The sequence below is a fragment of the Sprattus sprattus genome (genome assembly GCF_963457725.1).
Source record: "Sprattus sprattus genome assembly, chromosome: 10".
Taxonomy (NCBI): Eukaryota; Metazoa; Chordata; class Actinopteri; order Clupeiformes; family Clupeidae; genus Sprattus; species Sprattus sprattus.
In genome coordinates, this window is record NC_137908.1 from 169,029 (window position 1) to 195,000 (window position 25,972).

Genomic DNA, 25,972 nt, shown 5'->3' on the forward strand with positions numbered 1-25,972 from the left:
ATGCTTTGCATGTATGAGGTCCCGGGATCGTTCCCCGGCATCTCCAAAGGCGCTTGAAGACGTGCCCTTTTGTAAACTCCAAGGGAACTACCCTCAGCTCTTCGGAATGGGGCTGTTTATTGCAGCTTGAAGTCAAAAGGACATGTCAGAAGTGGGATTTGAACCCACGCCTCCATACGGAGACCAGAAATCCCTCTACTGAGGAAGGTACACTGCCTTGAGTCTGGCGCCTTAGACCGCTCGGCCATCCTGACTTGAAGAAAGAACAACTCCTAGATTGTTGTTCGGCAGATGGGGGAAAGCGCTCGAGTATATTCGGTTTCCGGTTGAAGTACCCTACCTGTGTTTGGCGTTTGTTCCATTGCGAACGATGAACAAAGCGAAACTTACCGCTTCATTTGAAAAGCGTAGCTGGAGGAATTTAGCACACTGTTTGGGCGTGGAATAACACAGCCAGCTTGCCAGAGTTTCCAAGGGGGCACCAGGATTTGAACCTGGGACCTCTTGATCTGCAGTCAAATGCTCTACCACTGAGCTATACCCCCTGTATCAGCTGTGGTTTTTACCCAATAGATATTCCTTTTTGTTTGAAACTGAAACTCAAAGGCTGCGGAGCTTTCTGAAGAATGGAATTTCTCTCTGGACAATGCCCGTTGGCATTCCGGCGTGGGGATGTAGCTCAGTGGTAGAGCGCATGCTTCGCATGTATGAGGTCCCGGGATCGTTCCCCGGCATCTCCAAAGGCGCCTGAGGAAGTGCCCTTTTGTAAACTCCAAGGGAACTACCCTCAGCTCAGCTTGCATTTCCAGGAAGTAACAGGCATTTTGGTGATCGCTAAAGTTGTCTGGTCGAGTGAGTAGGGCATAGAATGCACTTGGTTTTCTCCAAATTTTCCATCAAGTCGGCAGCTGTTCTTTGGAGGTCTTACCAGCTCTCAAGCGGAAAGGTAACTAGTCAGACTCAGACTCCATTTTTGAGTCTATCGTCACACGTTTACCTCCTCGGAATGGGGCTGTATATTGCAGCTTGAAGTCAAAAGGACATGTCAGAAGTGGGATTTGAACCCACGCCTCCATACGGAGACCAGAAATCCCTCTACTGAGGAAGGTACACTGCCTTGAGTCTGGCGCCTTAGACCGCTCGGCCATCCTGACTTGAAGAAGAAAGAACAACTCCTAGATTGTTGTTCGGCAGATGGGGGAAAGCGCTCGAGTATATTCGGTTTCCGGTTGAAGTACCCTACCTGTGTTTGGCGTTTGTTCCATTGCGAACGATGAACAAAGCGAAACATACCGCTTCATTTGAAAAGCGTAGCTGGAGGAATTTAGCACACTGTTTGGGCGTGGAATAACACAGCCAGCTTGCCAGAGTTTCCAAGGGGGCACCTGGATTTGAACCTGGGACCTCTTGATCTGCAGTCAAATGCTCTACCACTGAGCTATACCCCCTGTAACAGCTTTGGTTTTTCTCAATAGATATCCTTTTTTGTTTGAAACTGAAACTCAAAGGCTGCGGAGCTTTCTGAAGAATGGAATTTCTATCTGGACAATGCCCCTTGGCATTCCGGCGTGGGGATGTAGCTCAGTGGTAGAGCGCATGCTTTGCATGTATGAGGTCCCGGGATCGTTCCCCGGCATCTCCAAAGGCGCTTGAAGACGTGCCCTTTTGTAAACTCCAAGGGAACTACCCTCAGCTCTTCGGAATGGGGCTGTTTATTACAGCTTGAAGTCAAAAGGACATGTCAGAAGTGGGATTTGAACCCACGCCTCCATCAAAGACCAGAAATCCCTCTACTGAGGAAGGTACACTGCCTTGAGTCTGGCGCCTTAGACCGCTCGGCCATCCTGACTTGAAGAAGAAAGAACAACTCCTAGATTGTTGTTCGGCAGATGGGGGAAAGCGCTCGAGTATATTCGGTTTCCGGTTGAAGTACCCTACCTGTGTTTGGCGTTTGTTCCATTGCGAACGATGAACAAAGCGAAACTTACCGCTTCATTTGAAAAGCGTAGCTGGAGGAATTTAGCACACTGTTTGGGCGTGGAATAACACAGCCAGCTTGCCAGAGTTTCCAAGGGGGCACCAGGATTTGAACCTGGGACCTCTTGATCTGCAGTCAAATGCTCTACCACTGAGCTATACCCCCTGTATCAGCTGTGGTTTTTACCCAATAGATATTCCTTTTTGTTTGAAACTGAAACTCAAAGGCTGCGGAGCTTTCTGAAGAATGGAATTTCTCTCTGGACAATGCCCGTTGGCATTCCGGCGTGGGGATGTAGCTCAGTGGTAGAGCGCATGCTTCGCATGTATGAGGTCCCGGGATCGTTCCCCGGCATCTCCAAAGGCGCCTGAGGAAGTGCCCTTTTGTAAACTCCAAGGGAACTACCCTCAGCTCAGCTTGCATTTCCAGGAAGTAACAGGCATTTTGGTGATCGCTAAAGTTGTCTGGTCGAGTGAGTAGGGCATAGAATGCACTTGGTTTTCTCCAAATTTTCCATCAAGTCGGCAGCTGTTCTTTGGAGGTCTTACCAGCTCTCAAGCGGAAAGGTAACTAGTCAGACTCAGACTCCATTTTTGAGTCTATCGTCACACGTTTACCTCCTCGGAATGGGGCTGTATATTGCAGCTTGAAGTCAAAAGGACATGTCAGAAGTGGGATTTGAACCCACGCCTCCATACGGAGACCAGAAATCCCTCTACTGAGGAAGGTACACTGCCTTGAGTCTGGCGCCTTAGACCGCTCGGCCATCCTGACTTGAAGAAGAAAGAACAACTCCTAGATTGTTGTTCGGCAGATGGGGGAAAGCGCTCGAGTATATTCGGTTTCCGGTTGAAGTACCCTACCTGTGTTTGGCGTTTGTTCCATTGCGAACGATGAACAAAGCGAAACTTACCGCTTCATTTGAAAAGCGTAGCTGGAGGAATTTAGCACACTGTTTGGGCGTGGAATAACACAGCCAGCTTGCCAGAGTTTCCAAGGGGGCACCTGGATTTGAACCTGGGACCTCTTGATCTGCAGTCAAATGCTCTACCACTGAGCTATACCCCCTGTAGTAGCTTTGGTTTTTACCCAATAGATATCCTTTTTTGTTTGAAACTGAAACTCAAAGGCTGCGGAGCTTTCTGAAGAATGGAATTTCTATCTGGACAATGCCCCTTGGCATTCCGGCGTGGGGATGTAGCTCAGTGGTAGAGCGCATGCTTTGCATGTATGAGGTCCCGGGATCGTTCCCCGGCATCTCCAAAGGCGCTTGAAGACGTGCCCTTTTGTAAACTCCAAGGGAACTACCCTCAGCTCTTCGGAATGGGGCTGTTTATTGCAGCTTGAAGTCAAAAGGACATGTCAGAAGTGGGATTTGAACCCACGCCTCCATACGGAGACCAGAAATCCCTCTACTGAGGAAGGTACACTGCCTTGAGTCTGGCGCCTTAGACCGCTCGGCCATCCTGACTTGAAGAAAGAACAACTCCTAGATTGTTGTTCGGCAGATGGGGGAAAGCGCTCGAGTATATTCGGTTTCCGGTTGAAGTACCCTACCTGTGTTTGGCGTTTGTTCCATTGCGAACGATGAACAAAGCGAAACTTACCGCTTCATTTGAAAAGCGTAGCTGGAGGAATTTAGCACACTGTTTGGGCGTGGAATAACACAGCCAGCTTGCCAGAGTTTCCAAGGGGGCACCAGGATTTGAACCTGGGACCTCTTGATCTGCAGTCAAATGCTCTACCACTGAGCTATACCCCCTGTATCAGCTGTGGTTTTTACCCAATAGATATTCCTTTTTGTTTGAAACTGAAACTCAAAGGCTGCGGAGCTTTCTGAAGAATGGAATTTCTCTCTGGACAATGCCCGTTGGCATTCCGGCGTGGGGATGTAGCTCAGTGGTAGAGCGCATGCTTCGCATGTATGAGGTCCCGGGATCGTTCCCCGGCATCTCCAAAGGCGCCTGAGGAAGTGCCCTTTTGTAAACTCCAAGGGAACTACCCTCAGCTCAGCTTGCATTTCCAGGAAGTAACAGGCATTTTGGTGATCGCTAAAGTTGTCTGGTCGAGTGAGTAGGGCATAGAATGCACTTGGTTTTCTCCAAATTTTCCATCAAGTCGGCAGCTGTTCTTTGGAGGTCTTACCAGCTCTCAAGCGGAAAGGTAACTAGTCAGACTCAGACTCCATTTTTGAGTCTATCGTCACACGTTTACCTCCTCGGAATGGGGCTGTATATTGCAGCTTGAAGTCAAAAGGACATGTCAGAAGTGGGATTTGAACCCACGCCTCCATACGGAGACCAGAAATCCCTCTACTGAGGAAGGTACACTGCCTTGAGTCTGGCGCCTTAGACCGCTCGGCCATCCTGACTTGAAGAAGAAAGAACAACTCCTAGATTGTTGTTCGGCAGATGGGGGAAAGCGCTCGAGTATATTCGGTTTCCGGTTGAAGTACCCTACCTGTGTTTGGCGTTTGTTCCATTGCGAACGATGAACAAAGCGAAACTTACCGCTTCATTTGAAAAGCGTAGCTGGAGGAATTTAGCACACTGTTTGGGCGTGGAATAACACAGCCAGCTTGCCAGAGTTTCCAAGGGGGCACCTGGATTTGAACCTGGGACCTCTTGATCTGCAGTCAAATGCTCTACCACTGAGCTATACCCCCTGTAACAGCTTTGGTTTTTCTCAATAGATATCCTTTTTTGTTTGAAACTGAAACTCAAAGGCTGCGGAGCTTTCTGAAGAATGGAATTTCTATCTGGACAATGCCCCTTGGCATTCCGGCGTGGGGATGTAGCTCAGTGGTAGAGCGCATGCTTTGCATGTATGAGGTCCCGGGATCGTTCCCCGGCATCTCCAAAGGCGCTTGAAGACGTGCCCTTTTGTAAACTCCAAGGGAACTACCCTCAGCTCTTCGGAATGGGGCTGTTTATTACAGCTTGAAGTCAAAAGGACATGTCAGAAGTGGGATTTGAACCCACGCCTCCATCAAAGACCAGAAATCCCTCTACTGAGGAAGGTACACTGCCTTGAGTCTGGCGCCTTAGACCGCTCGGCCATCCTGACTTGAAGAAGAAAGAACAACTCCTAGATTGTTGTTCGGCAGATGGGGGAAAGCGCTCGAGTATATTCGGTTTCCGGTTGAAGTACCCTACCTGTGTTTGGCGTTTGTTCCATTGCGAACGATGAACAAAGCGAAACTTACCGCTTCATTTGAAAAGCGTAGCTGGAGGAATTTAGCACACTGTTTGGGCGTGGAATAACACAGCCAGCTTGCCAGAGTTTCCAAGGGGGCACCAGGATTTGAACCTGGGACCTCTTGATCTGCAGTCAAATGCTCTACCACTGAGCTATACCCCCTGTATCAGCTGTGGTTTTTACCCAATAGATATTCCTTTTTGTTTGAAACTGAAACTCAAAGGCTGCGGAGCTTTCTGAAGAATGGAATTTCTCTCTGGACAATGCCCGTTGGCATTCCGGCGTGGGGATGTAGCTCAGTGGTAGAGCGCATGCTTCGCATGTATGAGGTCCCGGGATCGTTCCCCGGCATCTCCAAAGGCGCCTGAGGAAGTGCCCTTTTGTAAACTCCAAGGGAACTACCCTCAGCTCAGCTTGCATTTCCAGGAAGTAACAGGCATTTTGGTGATCGCTAAAGTTGTCTGGTCGAGTGAGTAGGGCATAGAATGCACTTGGTTTTCTCCAAATTTTCCATCAAGTCGGCAGCTGTTCTTTGGAGGTCTTACCAGCTCTCAAGCGGAAAGGTAACTAGTCAGACTCAGACTCCATTTTTGAGTCTATCGTCACACGTTTACCTCCTCGGAATGGGGCTGTATATTGCAGCTTGAAGTCAAAAGGACATGTCAGAAGTGGGATTTGAACCCACGCCTCCATACGGAGACCAGAAATCCCTCTACTGAGGAAGGTACACTGCCTTGAGTCTGGCGCCTTAGACCGCTCGGCCATCCTGACTTGAAGAAGAAAGAACAACTCCTAGATTGTTGTTCGGCAGATGGGGGAAAGCGCTCGAGTATATTCGGTTTCCGGTTGAAGTACCCTACCTGTGTTTGGCGTTTGTTCCATTGCGAACGATGAACAAAGCGAAACTTACCGCTTCATTTGAAAAGCGTAGCTGGAGGAATTTAGCACACTGTTTGGGCGTGGAATAACACAGCCAGCTTGCCAGAGTTTCCAAGGGGGCACCTGGATTTGAACCTGGGACCTCTTGATCTGCAGTCAAATGCTCTACCACTGAGCTATACCCCCTGTAGTAGCTTTGGTTTTTACCCAATAGATATCCTTTTTTGTTTGAAACTGAAACTCAAAGGCTGCGGAGCTTTCTGAAGAATGGAATTTCTATCTGGACAATGCCCCTTGGCATTCCGGCGTGGGGATGTAGCTCAGTGGTAGAGCGCATGCTTTGCATGTATGAGGTCCCGGGATCGTTCCCCGGCATCTCCAAAGGCGCTTGAAGACGTGCCCTTTTGTAAACTCCAAGGGAACTACCCTCAGCTCTTCGGAATGGGGCTGTTTATTGCAGCTTGAAGTCAAAAGGACATGTCAGAAGTGGGATTTGAACCCACGCCTCCATACGGAGACCAGAAATCCCTCTACTGAGGAAGGTACACTGCCTTGAGTCTGGCGCCTTAGACCGCTCGGCCATCCTGACTTGAAGAAAGAACAACTCCTAGATTGTTGTTCGGCAGATGGGGGAAAGCGCTCGAGTATATTCGGTTTCCGGTTGAAGTACCCTACCTGTGTTTGGCGTTTGTTCCATTGCGAACGATGAACAAAGCGAAACTTACCGCTTCATTTGAAAAGCGTAGCTGGAGGAATTTAGCACACTGTTTGGGCGTGGAATAACACAGCCAGCTTGCCAGAGTTTCCAAGGGGGCACCAGGATTTGAACCTGTGACCTCTTGATCTGCAGTCAAATGCTCTACCACTGAGCTATACCCCCTGTATCAGCTGTGGTTTTTACCCAATAGATATTCCTTTTTGTTTGAAACTGAAACTCAAAGGCTGCGGAGCTTTCTGAAGAATGGAATTTCTCTCTGGACAATGCCCGTTGGCATTCCGGCGTGGGGATGTAGCTCAGTGGTAGAGCGCATGCTTCGCATGTATGAGGTCCCGGGATCGTTCCCCGGCATCTCCAAAGGCGCCTGAGGAAGTGCCCTTTTGTAAACTCCAAGGGAACTACCCTCAGCTCAGCTTGCATTTCCAGGAAGTAACAGGCATTTTGGTGATCGCTAAAGTTGTCTGGTCGAGTGAGTAGGGCATAGAATGCACTTGGTTTTCTCCAAATTTTCCATCAAGTCGGCAGCTGTTCTTTGGAGGTCTTACCAGCTCTCAAGCGGAAAGGTAACTAGTCAGACTCAGACTCCATTTTTGAGTCTATCGTCACACGTTTACCTCCTCGGAATGGGGCTGTATATTGCAGCTTGAAGTCAAAAGGACATGTCAGAAGTGGGATTTGAACCCACGCCTCCATACGGAGACCAGAAATCCCTCTACTGAGGAAGGTACACTGCCTTGAGTCTGGCGCCTTAGACCGCTCGGCCATCCTGACTTGAAGAAGAAAGAACAACTCCTAGATTGTTGTTCGGCAGATGGGGGAAAGCGCTCGAGTATATTCGGTTTCCGGTTGAAGTACCCTACCTGTGTTTGGCGTTTGTTCCATTGCGAACGATGAACAAAGCGAAACTTACCGCTTCATTTGAAAAGCGTAGCTGGAGGAATTTAGCACACTGTTTGGGCGTGGAATAACACAGCCAGCTTGCCAGAGTTTCCAAGGGGGCACCTGGATTTGAACCTGGGACCTCTTGATCTGCAGTCAAATGCTCTACCACTGAGCTATACCCCCTGTAGTAGCTTTGGTTTTTACCCAATAGATATCCTTTTTTGTTTGAAACTGAAACTCAAAGGCTGCGGAGCTTTCTGAAGAATGGAATTTCTATCTGGACAATGCCCCTTGGCATTCCGGCGTGGGGATGTAGCTCAGTGGTAGAGCGCATGCTTTGCATGTATGAGGTCCCGGGATCGTTCCCCGGCATCTCCAAAGGCGCTTGAAGACGTGCCCTTTTGTAAACTCCAAGGGAACTACCCTCAGCTCTTCGGAATGGGGCTGTTTATTACAGCTTGAAGTCAAAAGGACATGTCAGAAGTGGGATTTGAACCCACGCCTCCATACGGAGACCAGAAATCCCTCTACTGAGGAAGGTACACTGCCTTGAGTCTGGCGCCTTAGACCGCTCGGCCATCCTGACTTGAAGAAGAAAGAACAACTCCTAGATTGTTGTTCGGCAGATGGGGGAAAGCGCTCGAGTATATTCGGTTTCCGGTTGAAGTACCCTACCTGTGTTTGGCGTTTGTTCCATTGCGAACGATGAACAAAGCGAAACTTACCGCTTCATTTGAAAAGCGTAGCTGGAGGAATTTAGCACACTGTTTGGGCGTGGAATAACACAGCCAGCTTGCCAGAGTTTCCAAGGGGGCACCAGGATTTGAACCTGGGACCTCTTGATCTGCAGTCAAATGCTCTACCACTGAGCTATACCCCCTGTATCAGCTGTGGTTTTTACCCAATAGATATTCCTTTTTGTTTGAAACTGAAACTCAAAGGCTGCGGAGCTTTCTGAAGAATGAAATTTCTCTCTGGACAATGCCCGTTGGCATTCCGGCGTGGGGATGTAGCTCAGTGGTAGAGCGCATGCTTCGCATGTATGAGGTCCCGAGATCGTTCCCCGGCATCTCCAAAGGCGCCTGAGGAAGTGCCCTTTTGTAAACTCCAAGGGAACTACCCTCAGCTCAGCTTGCATTTCCAGGAAGTAACAGGCATTTTGGTGATCGCTAAAGTTGTCTGGTCGAGTGAGTAGGGCATAGAATGCACTTGGTTTTCTCCAAATTTTCCATCAAGTCGGCAGCTGTTCTTTGGAGGTCTTACCAGCTCTCAAGCGGAAAGGTAACTAGTCAGACTCAGACTCCATTTTTGAGTCTATCGTCACACGTTTACCTCCTCGGAATGGGGCTGTATATTGCAGCTTGAAGTCAAAAGGACATGTCAGAAGTGGGATTTGAACCCACGCCTCCATACGGAGACCAGAAATCTCTCTACTGAGGAAGGTACACTGCCTTGAGTCTGGCGCCTTAGACCGCTCGGCCATCCTGACTTGAAGAAGAAAGAACAACTCCTAGATTGTTGTTCGGCAGATGGGGGAAAGCGCTCGAGTATATTCGGTTTCCGGTTGAAGTACCCTACCTGTGTTTGGCGTTTGTTCCATTGCGAACGATGAACAAAGCGAAACTTATCGCTTCATTTGAAAAGCGTAGCTGGAGGAATTTAGCACACTGTTTGGGCGTGGAATAACACAGCCAGCTTGCCAGAGTTTCCAAGGGGGCACCTGGATTTGAACCTGGGACCTCTTGATCTGCAGTCAAATGCTCTACCACTGAGCTATACCCCCTGTAGTAGCTTTGGTTTTTACCCAATAGATATCCTTTTTTGTTTGAAACTGAAACTCAAAGGCTGCGGAGCTTTCTGAAGAATGGAATTTCTATCTGGACAATGCCCCTTGGCATTCCGGCGTGGGGATGTAGCTCAGTGGTAGAGCGCATGCTTTGCATGTATGAGGTCCCGGGATCGTTCCCCGGCATCTCCAAAGGCGCTTGAAGACGTGCCCTTTTGTAAACTCCAAGGGAACTACCCTCAGCTCTTCGGAATGGGGCTGTTTATTACAGCTTGAAGTCAAAAGGACATGTCAGAAGTGGGATTTGAACCCACGCCTCCATACGGAGACCAGAAATCCCTCTACTGAGGAAGGTACACTGCCTTGAGTCTGGCGCCTTAGACCGCTCGGCCATCCTGACTTGAAGAAGAAAGAACAACTCCTAGATTGTTGTTCGGCAGATGGGGGAAAGCGCTCGAGTATATTCGGTTTCCGGTTGAAGTACCCTACCTGTGTTTGGCGTTTGTTCCATTGCGAACGATGAACAAAGCGAAACTTACCGCTTCATTTGAAAAGCGTAGCTGGAGGAATTTAGCACACTGTTTGGGCGTGGAATAACACAGCCAGCTTGCCAGAGTTTCCAAGGGGGCACCAGGATTTGAACCTGGGACCTCTTGATCTGCAGTCAAATGCTCTACCACTGAGCTATACCCCCTGTATCAGCTGTGGTTTTTACCCAATAGATATTCCTTTTTGTTTGAAACTGAAACTCAAAGGCTGCGGAGCTTTCTGAAGAATGAAATTTCTCTCTGGACAATGCCCGTTGGCATTCCGGCGTGGGGATGTAGCTCAGTGGTAGAGCGCATGCTTCGCATGTATGAGGTCCCGAGATCGTTCCCCGGCATCTCCAAAGGCGCCTGAGGAAGTGCCCTTTTGTAAACTCCAAGGGAACTACCCTCAGCTCAGCTTGCATTTCCAGGAAGTAACAGGCATTTTGGTGATCGCTAAAGTTGTCTGGTCGAGTGAGTAGGGCATAGAATGCACTTGGTTTTCTCCAAATTTTCCATCAAGTCGGCAGCTGTTCTTTGGAGGTCTTACCAGCTCTCAAGCGGAAAGGTAACTAGTCAGACTCAGACTCCATTTTTGAGTCTATCGTCACACGTTTACCTCCTCGGAATGGGGCTGTATATTGCAGCTTGAAGTCAAAAGGACATGTCAGAAGTGGGATTTGAACCCACGCCTCCATACGGAGACCAGAAATCTCTCTACTGAGGAAGGTACACTGCCTTGAGTCTGGCGCCTTAGACCGCTCGGCCATCCTGACTTGAAGAAGAAAGAACAACTCCTAGATTGTTGTTCGGCAGATGGGGGAAAGCGCTCGAGTATATTCGGTTTCCGGTTGAAGTACCCTACCTGTGTTTGGCGTTTGTTCCATTGCGAACGATGAACAAAGCGAAACTTATCGCTTCATTTGAAAAGCGTAGCTGGAGGAATTTAGCACACTGTTTGGGCGTGGAATAACACAGCCAGCTTGCCAGAGTTTCCAAGGGGGCACCTGGATTTGAACCTGGGACCTCTTGATCTGCAGTCAAATGCTCTACCACTGAGCTATACCCCCTGTAACAGCTTTGGTTTTTACCCAATAGATATCCTTTTTTGTTTGAAACTGAAACTCAAAGGCTGTGGAGCTTTCTGAAGAATGGAATTTCTATCTGGACAATGCCCCTTGGCATTCCGGCGTGGGGATGTAGCTCAGTGGTAGAGCGCATGCTTTGCATGTATGAGGTCCCGGGATCGTTCCCCGGCATCTCCAAAGGCGCTTGAAGACGTGCCCTTTTGTAAACTCCAAGGGAACTACCCTCAGCTCTTCGGAATGGGGCTGTTTATTACAGCTTGAAGTCAAAAGGACATGTCAGAAGTGGGATTTGAACCCACGCCTCCATACGGAGACCAGAAATCCCTCTACTGAGGAAGGTACACTGCCTTGAGTCTGGCGCCTTAGACCGCTCGGCCATCCTGACTTGAAGAAGAAAGAACAACTCCTAGATTGTTGTTCGGCAGATGGGGGAAAGCGCTCGAGTATATTCGGTTTCCGGTTGAAGTACCCTACCTGTGTTTGGCGTTTGTTCCATTGCGAACGATGAACAAAGCGAAACTTACCGCTTCATTTGAAAAGCGTAGCTGGAGGAATTTAGCACACTGTTTGGGCGTGGAATAACACAGCCAGCTTGCCAGAGTTTCCAAGGGGGCACCAGGATTTGAACCTGGGACCTCTTGATCTGCAGTCAAATGCTCTACCACTGAGCTATACCCCCTGTATCAGCTGTGGTTTTTACCCAATAGATATTCCTTTTTGTTTGAAACTGAAACTCAAAGGCTGCGGAGCTTTCTGAAGAATGAAATTTCTCTCTGGACAATGCCCGTTGGCATTCCGGCGTGGGGATGTAGCTCAGTGGTAGAGCGCATGCTTCGCATGTATGAGGTCCCGAGATCGTTCCCCGGCATCTCCAAAGGCGCCTGAGGAAGTGCCCTTTTGTAAACTCCAAGGGAACTACCCTCAGCTCAGCTTGCATTTCCAGGAAGTAACAGGCATTTTGGTGATCGCTAAAGTTGTCTGGTCGAGTGAGTAGGGCATAGAATGCACTTGGTTTTCTCCAAATTTTCCATCAAGTCGGCAGCTGTTCTTTGGAGGTCTTACCAGCTCTCAAGCGGAAAGGTAACTAGTCAGACTCAGACTCCATTTTTGAGTCTATCGTCACACGTTTACCTCCTCGGAATGGGGCTGTATATTGCAGCTTGAAGTCAAAAGGACATGTCAGAAGTGGGATTTGAACCCACGCCTCCATACGGAGACCAGAAATCTCTCTACTGAGGAAGGTACACTGCCTTGAGTCTGGCGCCTTAGACCGCTCGGCCATCCTGACTTGAAGAAGAAAGAACAACTCCTAGATTGTTGTTCGGCAGATGGGGGAAAGCGCTCGAGTATATTCGGTTTCCGGTTGAAGTACCCTACCTGTGTTTGGCGTTTGTTCCATTGCGAACGATGAACAAAGCGAAACTTATCGCTTCATTTGAAAAGCGTAGCTGGAGGAATTTAGCACACTGTTTGGGCGTGGAATAACACAGCCAGCTTGCCAGAGTTTCCAAGGGGGCACCTGGATTTGAACCTGGGACCTCTTGATCTGCAGTCAAATGCTCTACCACTGAGCTATACCCCCTGTAACAGCTTTGGTTTTTACCCAATAGATATCCTTTTTTGTTTGAAACTGAAACTCAAAGGCTGTGGAGCTTTCTGAAGAATGGAATTTCTATCTGGACAATGCCCCTTGGCATTCCGGCGTGGGGATGTAGCTCAGTGGTAGAGCGCATGCTTTGCATGTATGAGGTCCCGGGATCGTTCCCCGGCATCTCCAAAGGCGCTTGAAGACGTGCCCTTTTGTAAACTCCAAGGGAACTACCCTCAGCTCTTCGGAATGGGGCTGTTTATTACAGCTTGAAGTCAAAAGGACATGTCAGAAGTGGGATTTGAACCCACGCCTCCATACGGAGACCAGAAATCCCTCTACTGAGGAAGGTACACTGCCTTGAGTCTGGCGCCTTAGACCGCTCGGCCATCCTGACTTGAAGAAGAAAGAACAACTCCTAGATTGTTGTTCGGCAGATGGGGGAAAGCGCTCGAGTATATTCGGTTTCCGGTTGAAGTACCCTACCTGTGTTTGGCGTTTGTTCCATTGCGAACGATGAACAAAGCGAAACTTACCGCTTCATTTGAAAAGCGTAGCTGGAGGAATTTAGCACACTGTTTGGGCGTGGAATAACACAGCCAGCTTGCCAGAGTTTCCAAGGGGGCACCAGGATTTGAACCTGGGACCTCTTGATCTGCAGTCAAATGCTCTACCACTGAGCTATACCCCCTGTATCAGCTGTGGTTTTTACCCAATAGATATTCCTTTTTGTTTGAAACTGAAACTCAAAGGCTGCGGAGCTTTCTGAAGAATGAAATTTCTCTCTGGACAATGCCCGTTGGCATTCCGGCGTGGGGATGTAGCTCAGTGGTAGAGCGCATGCTTCGCATGTATGAGGTCCCGAGATCGTTCCCCGGCATCTCCAAAGGCGCCTGAGGAAGTGCCCTTTTGTAAACTCCAAGGGAACTACCCTCAGCTCAGCTTGCATTTCCAGGAAGTAACAGGCATTTTGGTGATCGCTAAAGTTGTCTGGTCGAGTGAGTAGGGCATAGAATGCACTTGGTTTTCTCCAAATTTTCCATCAAGTCGGCAGCTGTTCTTTGGAGGTCTTACCAGCTCTCAAGCGGAAAGGTAACTAGTCAGACTCAGACTCCATTTTTGAGTCTATCGTCACACGTTTACCTCCTCGGAATGGGGCTGTATATTGCAGCTTGAAGTCAAAAGGACATGTCAGAAGTGGGATTTGAACCCACGCCTCCATACGGAGACCAGAAATCCCTCTACTGAGGAAGGTACACTGCCTTGAGTCTGGCGCCTTAGACCGCTCGGCCATCCTGACTTGAAGAAGAAAGAACAACTCCTAGATTGTTGTTCGGCAGATGGGGGAAAGCGCTCGAGTATATTCGGTTTCCGGTTGAAGTACCCTACCTGTGTTTGGCGTTTGTTCCATTGCGAACGATGAACAAAGCGAAACTTACCGCTTCATTTGAAAAGCGTAGCTGGAGGAATTTAGCACACTGTTTGGGCGTGGAATAACACAGCCAGCTTGCCAGAGTTTCCAAGGGGGCACCTGGATTTGAACCTGGGACCTCTTGATCTGCAGTCAAATGCTCTACCACTGAGCTATACCCCCTGTAGTAGCTTTGGTTTTTACCCAATAGATATCCTTTTTTGTTTGAAACTGAAACTCAAAGGCTGCGGAGCTTTCTGAAGAATGGAATTTCTATCTGGACAATGCCCCTTGGCATTCCGGCGTGGGGATGTAGCTCAGTGGTAGAGCGCATGCTTTGCATGTATGAGGTCCCGGGATCGTTCCCCGGCATCTCCAAAGGCGCTTGAAGACGTGCCCTTTTGTAAACTCCAAGGGAACTACCCTCAGCTCTTCGGAATGGGGCTGTTTATTGCAGCTTGAAGTCAAAAGGACATGTCAGAAGTGGGATTTGAACCCACGCCTCCATACGGAGACCAGAAATCCCTCTACTGAGGAAGGTACACTGCCTTGAGTCTGGCGCCTTAGACCGCTCGGCCATCCTGACTTGAAGAAGAAAGAACAACTCCTAGATTGTTGTTCGGCAGATGGGGGAAAGCGCTCGAGTATATTCGGTTTCCGGTTGAAGTACCCTACCTGTGTTTGGCGTTTGTTCCATTGCGAACGATGAACAAAGCGAAACTTACCGCTTCATTTGAAAAGCGTAGCTGGAGGAATTTAGCACACTGTTTGGGCGTGGAATAACACAGCCAGCTTGCCAGAGTTTCCAAGGGGGCACCAGGATTTGAACCTGGGACCTCTTGATCTGCAGTCAAATGCTCTACCACTGAGCTATACCCCCTGTATCAGCTGTGGTTTTTACCCAATAGATATTCCTTTTTGTTTGAAACTGAAACTCAAAGGCTGCGGAGCTTTCTGAAGAATGGAATTTCTCTCTGGACAATGCCCGTTGGCATTCACGCTGATCAATCATTACGCTGATGCTGGAGGTAAACGCCGACCTGAACTGTCGTTCTATTTCATACGGACCTGGACAGATCCTTGGTGGCCAACAAATTCACTGTGATTGCAAAGCAAACGCACCTTGCTCCACACACACCTGTGGAGTCCGTTAAAAGGCGCTTTGTGACGTCACTAGGGAGAGCGTTCCTTGAAAGGCGCATTGATGTGTTTGCTGCCACCAGTGTTGCTGCGCTAGAAGCCTCGTTGCCTCGCCTAGGCCGCCAGACATTCCACCAGTATCGGAGTGAGAGTCCAAGATGGATGCCCAGGATTCCTGGAGGCCTGTTTCTTAAGGCCCATTTGTTTCTTTGTTTCTTTGTTACTTTGAGCTTTTTGGTTGTTTCTATTTTGTTGTCGCACCGTTTTTCCTTGATTCAATATCTTTCCATTATTCAATATATTTTTAAGTTAGTTCAATAATAATACATTATCGATTATTTTTCCCTTATCGGACGTTGTCTGCCATTTCATCATTCCCTCAAACTTGTTTTTGTTTATGTTGCCTGACCCTAGCCGGGCACGTAACAATCCTCCTTTGTTTTAGTCTAGTTTTCGTCGACGAAAACTCAGAACATTTTAGTCTAGATTTAGTTGACGAAGTCTCATTACATTTTAGTCTAGTTTTAGTCACATTTAAAAGTCCATCTTATAGCCACATTACTGTAAACTCCTTTCTGTCAATTCTCAGGCCTAGGGACCCCTGTGTTGTGTCTTCAACTGCATAATTGTCAAGCTTGCAGTACTTAAATTGTGGATGCAATTAGCCTCTAAGATACGGATCTCCTAGTATATGCCTACAGCTGAATTCCAATTACTTCCATGTAAATAGTCATTTTTAAGCAATACTTAATTAACAGTATCATCATTAAAATATAAGAGAATATCAAGTATAGATTTTGAAGATTCAAATGATGTGATAGTACAGGAATAGAATAGGAATGGCTGTGCAATCTGATAACCAACAGATTTAGAGTGACGGATAGTTTTGACAGTTGAATGTGGTTCCAATGATAATAACAAGGATATGTACACCAATCACATATTCATTTTTTTTTAATTAATGTCATGCATGGTCTGTCCTATAGTAGTCCATTCTGTAATGAGTTTACTAGCGAGCTATCGTACTAGCTAAAGCTAAAGTACCTCATAGTTAGCTAACGTTAGCTAGCTAAAGGTTTTGGAGATCATTGGCAAGGCTAACGGGAGGTTTCAATCGAAAATGACTAGATAGCTATCCAAGTTGACACAACCTATACACTCGACTGCCCCTTTGAAGTTAAGTTAACGTTGGCTAATATACATAGTTAACATTAGCTAATTATCATTGACAGTTACTAGCTCATTTACCGTGGCATAAATTGCAGGGCTGTAAGCTTTCAGGTGCCTCTTGTTGTCTTCTTCTTTTGAAGCCGCAAGGTTTCTCTCCCGTTATTGCGGTGCATTGTGTTTTATTTTCTGTCAAATTACAGTGAAAGAGTGTCCAGATATGTATTCTTCTTTTTATTCCAGTACCGAGTGCTTGAACTTGAGCCATACAACGTTTGTTAGGATGTCACTTGCATGGCTGGGTATATCAGGGAGTGGATGAATACAGGACTGGGCAACATTCAACCAATGATGTTGGGTGCATGCAAGTTTAGAAAAAAAAAATATTGTGACTTAGTCAACCACCAACATTTTCGTCAAGTCTTGTCTAAGTCATGGGAAAATGGTTGTTAATGCATAGTTTTCGTCATAGTTTTCGTCAACGAAATTAAGACTGACTTACACCACATACACACACACACACACACACACACCATCACAGGCTCACACACTTACACCACATAAACATACACACAGACACACCATCACATACACACACACCACATAAACACACACCATCACAGGCTCACACACTTACACCACATACACACACACAGACACACACCATCACAGGCTCACACACTTACACCACATACATACACAGACACACCATCACATACACACACACCACATAAACACACACCATCACAGGCTCACACACTTACACCACATACACACACACACACACCATCACATACACATACACACACACCACATACACACACCATCACAGGCTCACACACTTACACCACATACATACACACAGACACACCATCACATACACACACACCACATAAACACACACACACACACACCATCACAGGCTCACACACTTACACCACATACACACACACAGACACACCATCACAGACTCACACACTTACACCACATAAACACACACCATCACAGGCTCACACACTTACACCACATACACACACACACACACACACACCATCACATACACACACACCACATACACACACACACACCATCACAGGCTCACACACTTACACCACATACACACACACAGACACACCATCACAGACTCACACACTTACACCACATACATACACACAGACACACCATCACATACACACACACCACAAAAAACACACACACACACACACCATCACAGGTTCACACACTTACACCACATACACACACACCACATACACACACACCACATACACACACACCACATACACACACACACACACCATCACAGGCTCACACACTTACACCACATAAACATACACACACACACACACACCATCACATACACATACACACACACACACAGACACACCATCACATACACACACACCACATACACACACACACAGACACACCATCACATACACACACACCACATACACACACACACACCATCACAGGCTCACACACTTACACCACATACACACACACACACACCATCACAGGCTCACACACTAACACCACATAAACATACACACACACACACCATCACATACACATACACACATACCACATAAACACACACACACACACCATCACAGGCTCACACACTTACATCACATAAACATACACACACACACCATCACATACACACACACCACATAAACACACACACACTCACACACCATCACAGGCTAACACACTTTCACCACATAGACACACACACACACACACACACACACACACCATCACAGGCTCACACACTTACACCACACACACACACACACCATCACAGGCTCACACACTTACACCACATAAACATACACACACACACACCATCACATACACATACACACACACCACATACACACACACACACACACACATCATCACAAACTCACACACTTACACAACATACACACACACACACACACACACACACACACACACACACACATACACACCCACCCACAATCACAGGCTCCCACAAAGTCTACAGAGTCTTTCTTTTGGGTTGTTTCATTTTATTTTGTGTTTTGGGTGACGTGATTACATTCATTGAAGTTGCTGATGTTCTTGGCTTGACTTAAAGGCACCCAGTGCAACTTTATGTAAACATTCAATGAAAAATAAACATTCAATTTCTAGTCTTTTTTACACGTAGTAAGTTTCAATAACTCCATACCATTACATATCGACATTCAAGGAGCAAAGATGAGACGTCGTTGTGTGGTGAGAACTGATAGAAAATCGTAAACAACAACAATCGCCGGTGGGGAGAAGCCATTTTTTCCATTGACTGGAAGCCTGCTTTATTTATTGTAGGTTACAAAAAATAAAGAAAATGGCGGCGATTGTTGTTGTTATCGATTTTCTATCAGTTCTCACCACACAACGACGTCTCATCTTTGCTGCTTGAATGTCGGTATGTAATGGTATGGAGTTATTGAAACTTACTACGTGTAAAAAAGACTAGAAATTGAATGTTTATTTTTAAGCCTCGAAAGTTGCACTGGGTGCCTTTAAAGGTGGAATCACCTGGTCATATTTAGTGTTGAATGGGAGGTATATGATTGTGCTTTATACTATGAGTACTGAGTACTGGGGAGCGCTGCAGCTCACACAGTAGCCTCGACCACATTCGGGCTTGACGCCCATGGAGGACACAGGCTCGAATTCGACCTGATGTAATTTCTCCTGTCCACTCACCACCTCTTCTCCCACTCGTTCCCTGTCCCACTCTTAACTGTACTATCAATTAAAGGCATAAAAAGCCCAAAAATAAATCTTAAAAAAAAAACAAAAAAAAAGTACTTCTGAGCTATTTATCCTCATTATCTGTACTCTGTTGGGGGTTAAATCCACGTACGTTGACTCCATTTTGTCTCCACAGATTGAGACAAAAGGAAGTGCCTGAAGGCTCAAGCAGTTGTCTGTGGGCTTTGCATCATTTAAACATTTTAATGTGCAGTCATCAGAGAATCTCAGGAAGAACATTAATACACAACCAACATTTTTTTTTTCTCCATAATCCCAAGTCCTTACGCAAAGTCAGGCTTTGAATCAAAGACATGTTTTTCCAAACTTGTCTATAAAGTATACGCTTTCTGACCATCAACGTCCCCCGAGGTGGAGTACCCTCTCTCGTTCACTGGCCACGCCCCCGGGCTGGGCTCCGGCTTATGGCTCACCGGCTGGAAGAGAGCCCTCTCGGGAGGGATGCCCACCTGGGGCAGAGACGGACACACACACACACACACACACACACACATACGTAAATACACACACACACACACACACACACACACACACACATACGTTAATACACACACACACACACATACGTAAATACACACACACTCACACACAAACGTAAATACACACACAAACACACACACAAACGTAAATACACACACACACACACACACACACATACGTAAATACACACACACACACACACACACACAAGTAAATACACACACACATACACACACACACACGTAAATACACACACACACACACACACACACACACACACACACACACACACACACACACACACACACACACACACGTAAATACACACACACACACGTAAATACACACACACACACACACACACACACGTGAATACACACACACACACACACACACACACACACACACACACACACACATGCACACACACACACACACACAGGTAGAGACGGACACACACACACATCTTAAATATACATTTAACCCTAGAAAAACACATAAATACACACACACAAACACACACACACACACACACACATAAATACCTGGGGCAGGTAGAGACGGACACACACACACACACACACACACACACACACACACACACACACAAACACACACATAAATACCTGTGGCAGGTAGAGACGGACGTGGTTCTCATGGCCCGGCCAGAAAGCATTTGGGTCAGCACGGCGAGTGCATGCTTTTCGGCTGGTGTGAATACAAACATAATCAGACAGAACACCATGAAGAAATACACATAAATACACATTCTACCCTAACCCTAGAGATACACACACACACTCCCACACACACACACACTCTCACACACACACACTCCCACACACACACACACTCACACACACACACACACACACCTTACACACACACACACCACACACTCACACACACATAAATACACATTCTACCCTAACCCTAGAGATACACATAAATACACACTCTACCCTAACCCTAGAGATACACACACACACACACACACACACACACACACACACACACACACCTTACACACACACACACCACACACTCACACACACATAAATACACATTTTACCCTAAACCTAGAGATACACACACACACACACACACTCACACACATAAATACACATTCTACCCTAACCCCTAGAGATACAAACACACACTCCCACACACACTCACACACATACACACACTCTCACACACACACACTCCCACACACACTCACACACACACACACACACACACACACACCTTACACACACACACACCACACACTCACACACACACACACACACACATAAATACACATTCTACCCTAACCCTAGAGATACACACACACACTCCCACACACACACACACTCTCACACACACACACTCCCACACACACACACACTCACACACACACACACACACACACACACACACACACACACACCTTACACACACACACACCACACACTCACACACACATAAATACACATAAATACACATTCTACCCTAACCCTAGAGATACACACACACACTCCCACACTCACACACACACACACACTCACACACACACACACACACACACACACACACACACTCCCACACACCCACACACACACACACACACACACACACACACACACACTCACACACATAAAAACACATTCTACCCTAACCATAGAGATACACATACATACACATTCTACCCTACCCCTAGAGATACACACACACACACACACACACACACACTCACACACATAAATACACATTCTACCCTAACCATAGAGATACACATACATACACATTTTGCCAGCGTCAAATTTCCACACTCAGAAATGACTCGCTAGAAATCTTTTTAGCAGCAAAGGGCAACTGGACTTGACTTGGACACAGAAGAAGAAGAAGTAGAGGAAGAGGAAGAGGAAGAAGGAGAAAAAGAAAAAAAAGAGGAAGAAAAATAACAAGAAAAGGAAGAGGAAAAGGGTGTGTGTGTGTGTGTGTGTGTGTGTGTGTGTGTGTGTCTGCTCACCCACTCATTTGGACATACTCCTCACGAGTGAGCCAGCACTCTGTTTTGTGCCGAACTTCAGCCCGACCTGTAGAAAGGTTCATCAACTTTGGCTCTTTCCTTATTGCTCGCCGAGATGGATACACTGACCTGTGCTCTCACACACACACACACACACACACACACACACACACACACACACACACACACACACACACACACACACACACAAACACACACACACACACACGGACACACACACACACGGACACACACACAAACACACCCACAAACACACACACACAAACACACACGAACACAGACACTCACACACAAACACACATACAAAGATGCCAGGGTCAAACCAGTGAGCGCTATATAAATAATTGAATTGAATTGATGAAGCTGGCTAGGACAGGACTTTCTATCAAGAGGTTGAACTGTGTGATTATGTTGAATATCTTGCCTGCCATAAGTATAGGCATATTGACCAATCACACTCTCACATTCTCAATATCAATCACACTCTCAATATCAATCACACTCTCACAATCTCACACTCTCACACTCTCAATATCAATCACTCACACTCTCACACTCTCAATATCAATCACTCACACTCTCAATATCAATCACTCATACTCTCACACTCTCACACTCTCAATATCAATCACTCACACTCTCACTCTCACACTCTCAATATCAATCACTCACACTCTCACACTCTCAATATCAATCACTCACACTCTCACACTCTCAATATCAATCACTCTCACACTCTCACACTCACACTCTCACACTCACACTCTCACATTCTCAATGTCAACCACACTCTCACACTCACACTCTCAATATCAATAACTCTCACACTCTCAATATCAATCACTCTCACACTCACACTCTCAATATCAATCACTCTCACACTCTCAATATCAATCACTCTCACACTCTCAATATCAATCACTCTCACACTCTCAATATCAATCACTCTCACACTCTCACACGGTCACACTCTCCAACTCTCAGTATCACTCACTCTCACACTCGCACTCTCACACTCTCACACGGTCACACTCTCACACTCTCAATATCAATCACTCTCACACTCTCACACTCTCAATATCAATCACTCTCACACTCTCAATATCAATCACTCTCACACTCTCACACTCTCACACTCTCACACTCTCAATATCAATCACTCTCACACTCTCAATATCAATCACTCTCACACTCTCATGCGGTTACACTCTCACACTCTCAGTATCAATCACTCTCACACTCGCACTCTCACACGGTTACAATCTCACTCTCTCACTCTCACACTCTCAATATCAATCACTCTCACACTCTCACACTCTCACACTCTCACTCTCAATATCAATCACTCTCACACTCTCAATATCAATCACTCTCACACTCTCACTCTCAATATCAATCACTCTCACACTCTCACACTCTCACACTCTCACTCTCAATATCAATCACTCTCACACTCTCAATATCAATCACTCTCACACTCTCACACGGTCACACTCTCCAACTCTCAGTATCACTCACTCTCACACTCGCACTCTCACACTCTCACACGGTCACACTCTCAATATCAATCACTCTCACACTCTCACACTCTCACACTCTCAATATCAATCACTCTCACACTCTCAATATCAATCACTCTGACACTCTCACACTCTCACACTCTCACACTCTCAATATCAATCACTCTCACACTCTCACACTCTCAATATCAATCACTCTCACACTCTCAATATCAATCACTCTGACACTCTCACACTCTCACACTCTCACACTCTCAATATCAATCACTCTCACACTCTCAATATCAATCACTCTCACACTCTCATGCGGTTACACTCTCACACTCTCAGTATCAATCACTCTCACACTCGCACTCTCACACGGTTACAATCTCACTCTCACACTCTCACACTCTCACTCTCAATATCAATCACTCTCACACTCTCACACTCTCACTCTCAATATCAATCACTCTCACACTCTCACACTCTCACACTCTCACTCTCAATATCAATCACTCTCACACTCTCACACTCTCACTCTCAATATCAATCACTCTCACACTCTCACACGGTCACACTCTCACACTCTCAGTATCAATCATTCTCACACTCGCACTCTCACACTCTCACACTCTCAGTATCAATCACAATCTCACTCTCTCACTCTCACACTCTCGCACTCTCGCACTCTCACACTGTCACATTGTCAAACTCAATTCAATTTTATTTATATAGCATAACAATATAACAATACAATTGTCTCAAGGCGCTTTACAGAGCCCAGAGCCTGAACCTGAAACTCACCTTTCTCTCTGGACAGGACCCACACACCCCCCTCCACACACACACACACAAACACACACACACACACACACACACAGAGCCTGAACCTGAGACTCACCTTTCTCTCTGGACTTTTTTCGGGGGCTCTTCTTCCTCCACCCCCTCCTCTTCTTCCTCCTTCTCCTCCTTAGAGACGGGGGCGCTGGCCTTAGCTACTCCCCCCCGAAGACGCCCCCCACAGCCTGGGAGGGGGCTGGCACCCGCCTGCCTGATGCCCCGCCCACCAGGCCCCTGCAGGTGCAGGTCTCCTGGGTGTAGAAGAACTGAGAGGACGGCACAGAAAAACAGTGTTTGTGTGTGCATGTCTGTGTGCAGTGCGTGTGTGTGAGTGTGTGTGGGCTCTGTGTGTGAGCTCTGTGTGTAGGCTCTATAAGTGGGTGTGTGTGTGGGCTCTGTGTGTGAGTGTGTGTGGGCTCTGTGTGTGAGCTCTGTGTGTAGGCTCTATAAGTGGGTGTGTGTGTGGGCTCTGTGTGTGAGTGTGTGTGGGCTCTGTGTGTGAGTGTGTGTGGGCTCTGTGTGTGAGTGTGTGTGGGCTCTGTGTGTGAGTGTGTGTGAGCTCTGTGTGTGAGTGTGTGTGGGCTCTGTGTGTGAGTGTGTGTGGGCTCTGTGCTCTGTGTGTGTGTGTGTGTGTGTGTGTGTGGGCTCTGTGAGAGTGTGTGTGTGTGTGTGGGCTCTGTGTGTGTGTGTGTGTGGGCTCTGTGTGTGAGTGTGTGTGGGCTCTGTGAGAGTGTGTGTGTGTGTGTGGGCTCTGTGTGTGAGTGTGTGTGGGCTCTGTGAGAGTGTGTGTGTGTGTGTGTGGGCTCTGTGAGAGTGTGTGTGAGTGTGTGTGGGCTCTGTGAGAGTGTGTGTGTGTGTGTGTGGGCTCTGTGTCTGTGTGTGTGTGTGTGTGGGGGCTCTGTGTCTTTGTGTGTGTGTGTGTGTGTGGGGGGGGGCTTTGTGTGTGTGGGGGGGGGGTCTGTGTGTTAGCTCTGTGTGTGAGTGTGTGTGTGTGTGGGCTTGTGTGTGAGTGTGTGTGGGCTCTGTGTCAGTGTTCATTTTGGCAGCTCTTTTAGATTTAGTCTAAGTCTTTGGACGAAAATGCATATTAGTTTTAGTCAAATTTAGTCATTTTTATCTTCCTTAGTTTTTGTCAACGAAAACTCAGAACATTTAAGTCTTGTTTTAGTCGACGATGTCTTGTTACATTTTAGTCTAGTTTTAGTCACATTTAAAGTCCATCTTATAGTCACATTAAACTCCTCTCCTTCTATTCTCATGCCCAGGGACCCCTTGTGCTTTGTCTACAACTGCGTAATAGTTAAGCTTGCAGTACATAAATTGTGGGTGCAATTAGTCTCTAAGATACAGATCTCCTAGTATATGCCTACAGCTTAATTTCAATTATTCAAATGTAAATACTAATTTTAAGGCAATACTGAATTAACAGTATTATCATTAAAATATAAGAGAATATAAAGTCTAGATATTGAAGATTCCTGACCTTAGAGTTAAATCAATATCCTCCATATGAACCAACAGACTTAGCTAGACGGATAGTTTTGAGAGTTGAAAGTGGTGCCAATGATAATTTCAATTGCATCAATAGACTAGGAAGGATATGTAAACCAATCACATACTCATTTATTTTTCCTTGATTAATGTCATGCGTATATTCATTCATATATTCCATTCTGCAATGCGTTTACTAGATAGCTATCAATAGCTTACTTAGCTAGCTATCGAAAGCTAGTTTAACTTATGAATGAAGTGTAATGATGAACGTTATGAATGTCGTGTAATGTTATGATGCACAAACTTTATGAATGAAGTTTCATGATATGATAAGCATTATAAATGAAGTGTAATGTTATGATGCTGCCTGAGTGTGTGTGTGTGTGTGTTTCTGTGTGTGTGTGTGTATGAGTGTGAGTGTGTGTGTGTGTATGTGTGTGTGTGAGTG

General features: G+C 46.7%; 1 protein-coding gene across 1 annotated transcript in view; it reads right to left on the minus strand.

Moving 5' to 3' along the window:
• Positions 1-19,484: 19,484 nt before the first annotated feature.
• The window catches only part of LOC308371690 (uncharacterized protein), a gene marked incomplete at both ends in the record, with an annotated part of 10,331 nt that continues 3,843 nt past the window's right edge, over positions 19,485-25,972 (minus strand). The window contains 3 exons of the mRNA XM_080846676.1: positions 19,485-19,622; positions 20,280-20,361; positions 24,092-24,296. Of these exons, the coding sequence (XP_080702802.1) occupies positions 19,485-19,622; positions 20,280-20,361; positions 24,092-24,296 (425 nt within the window). The remainder of the gene's footprint in view (positions 19,623-20,279; positions 20,362-24,091; positions 24,297-25,972) is intronic.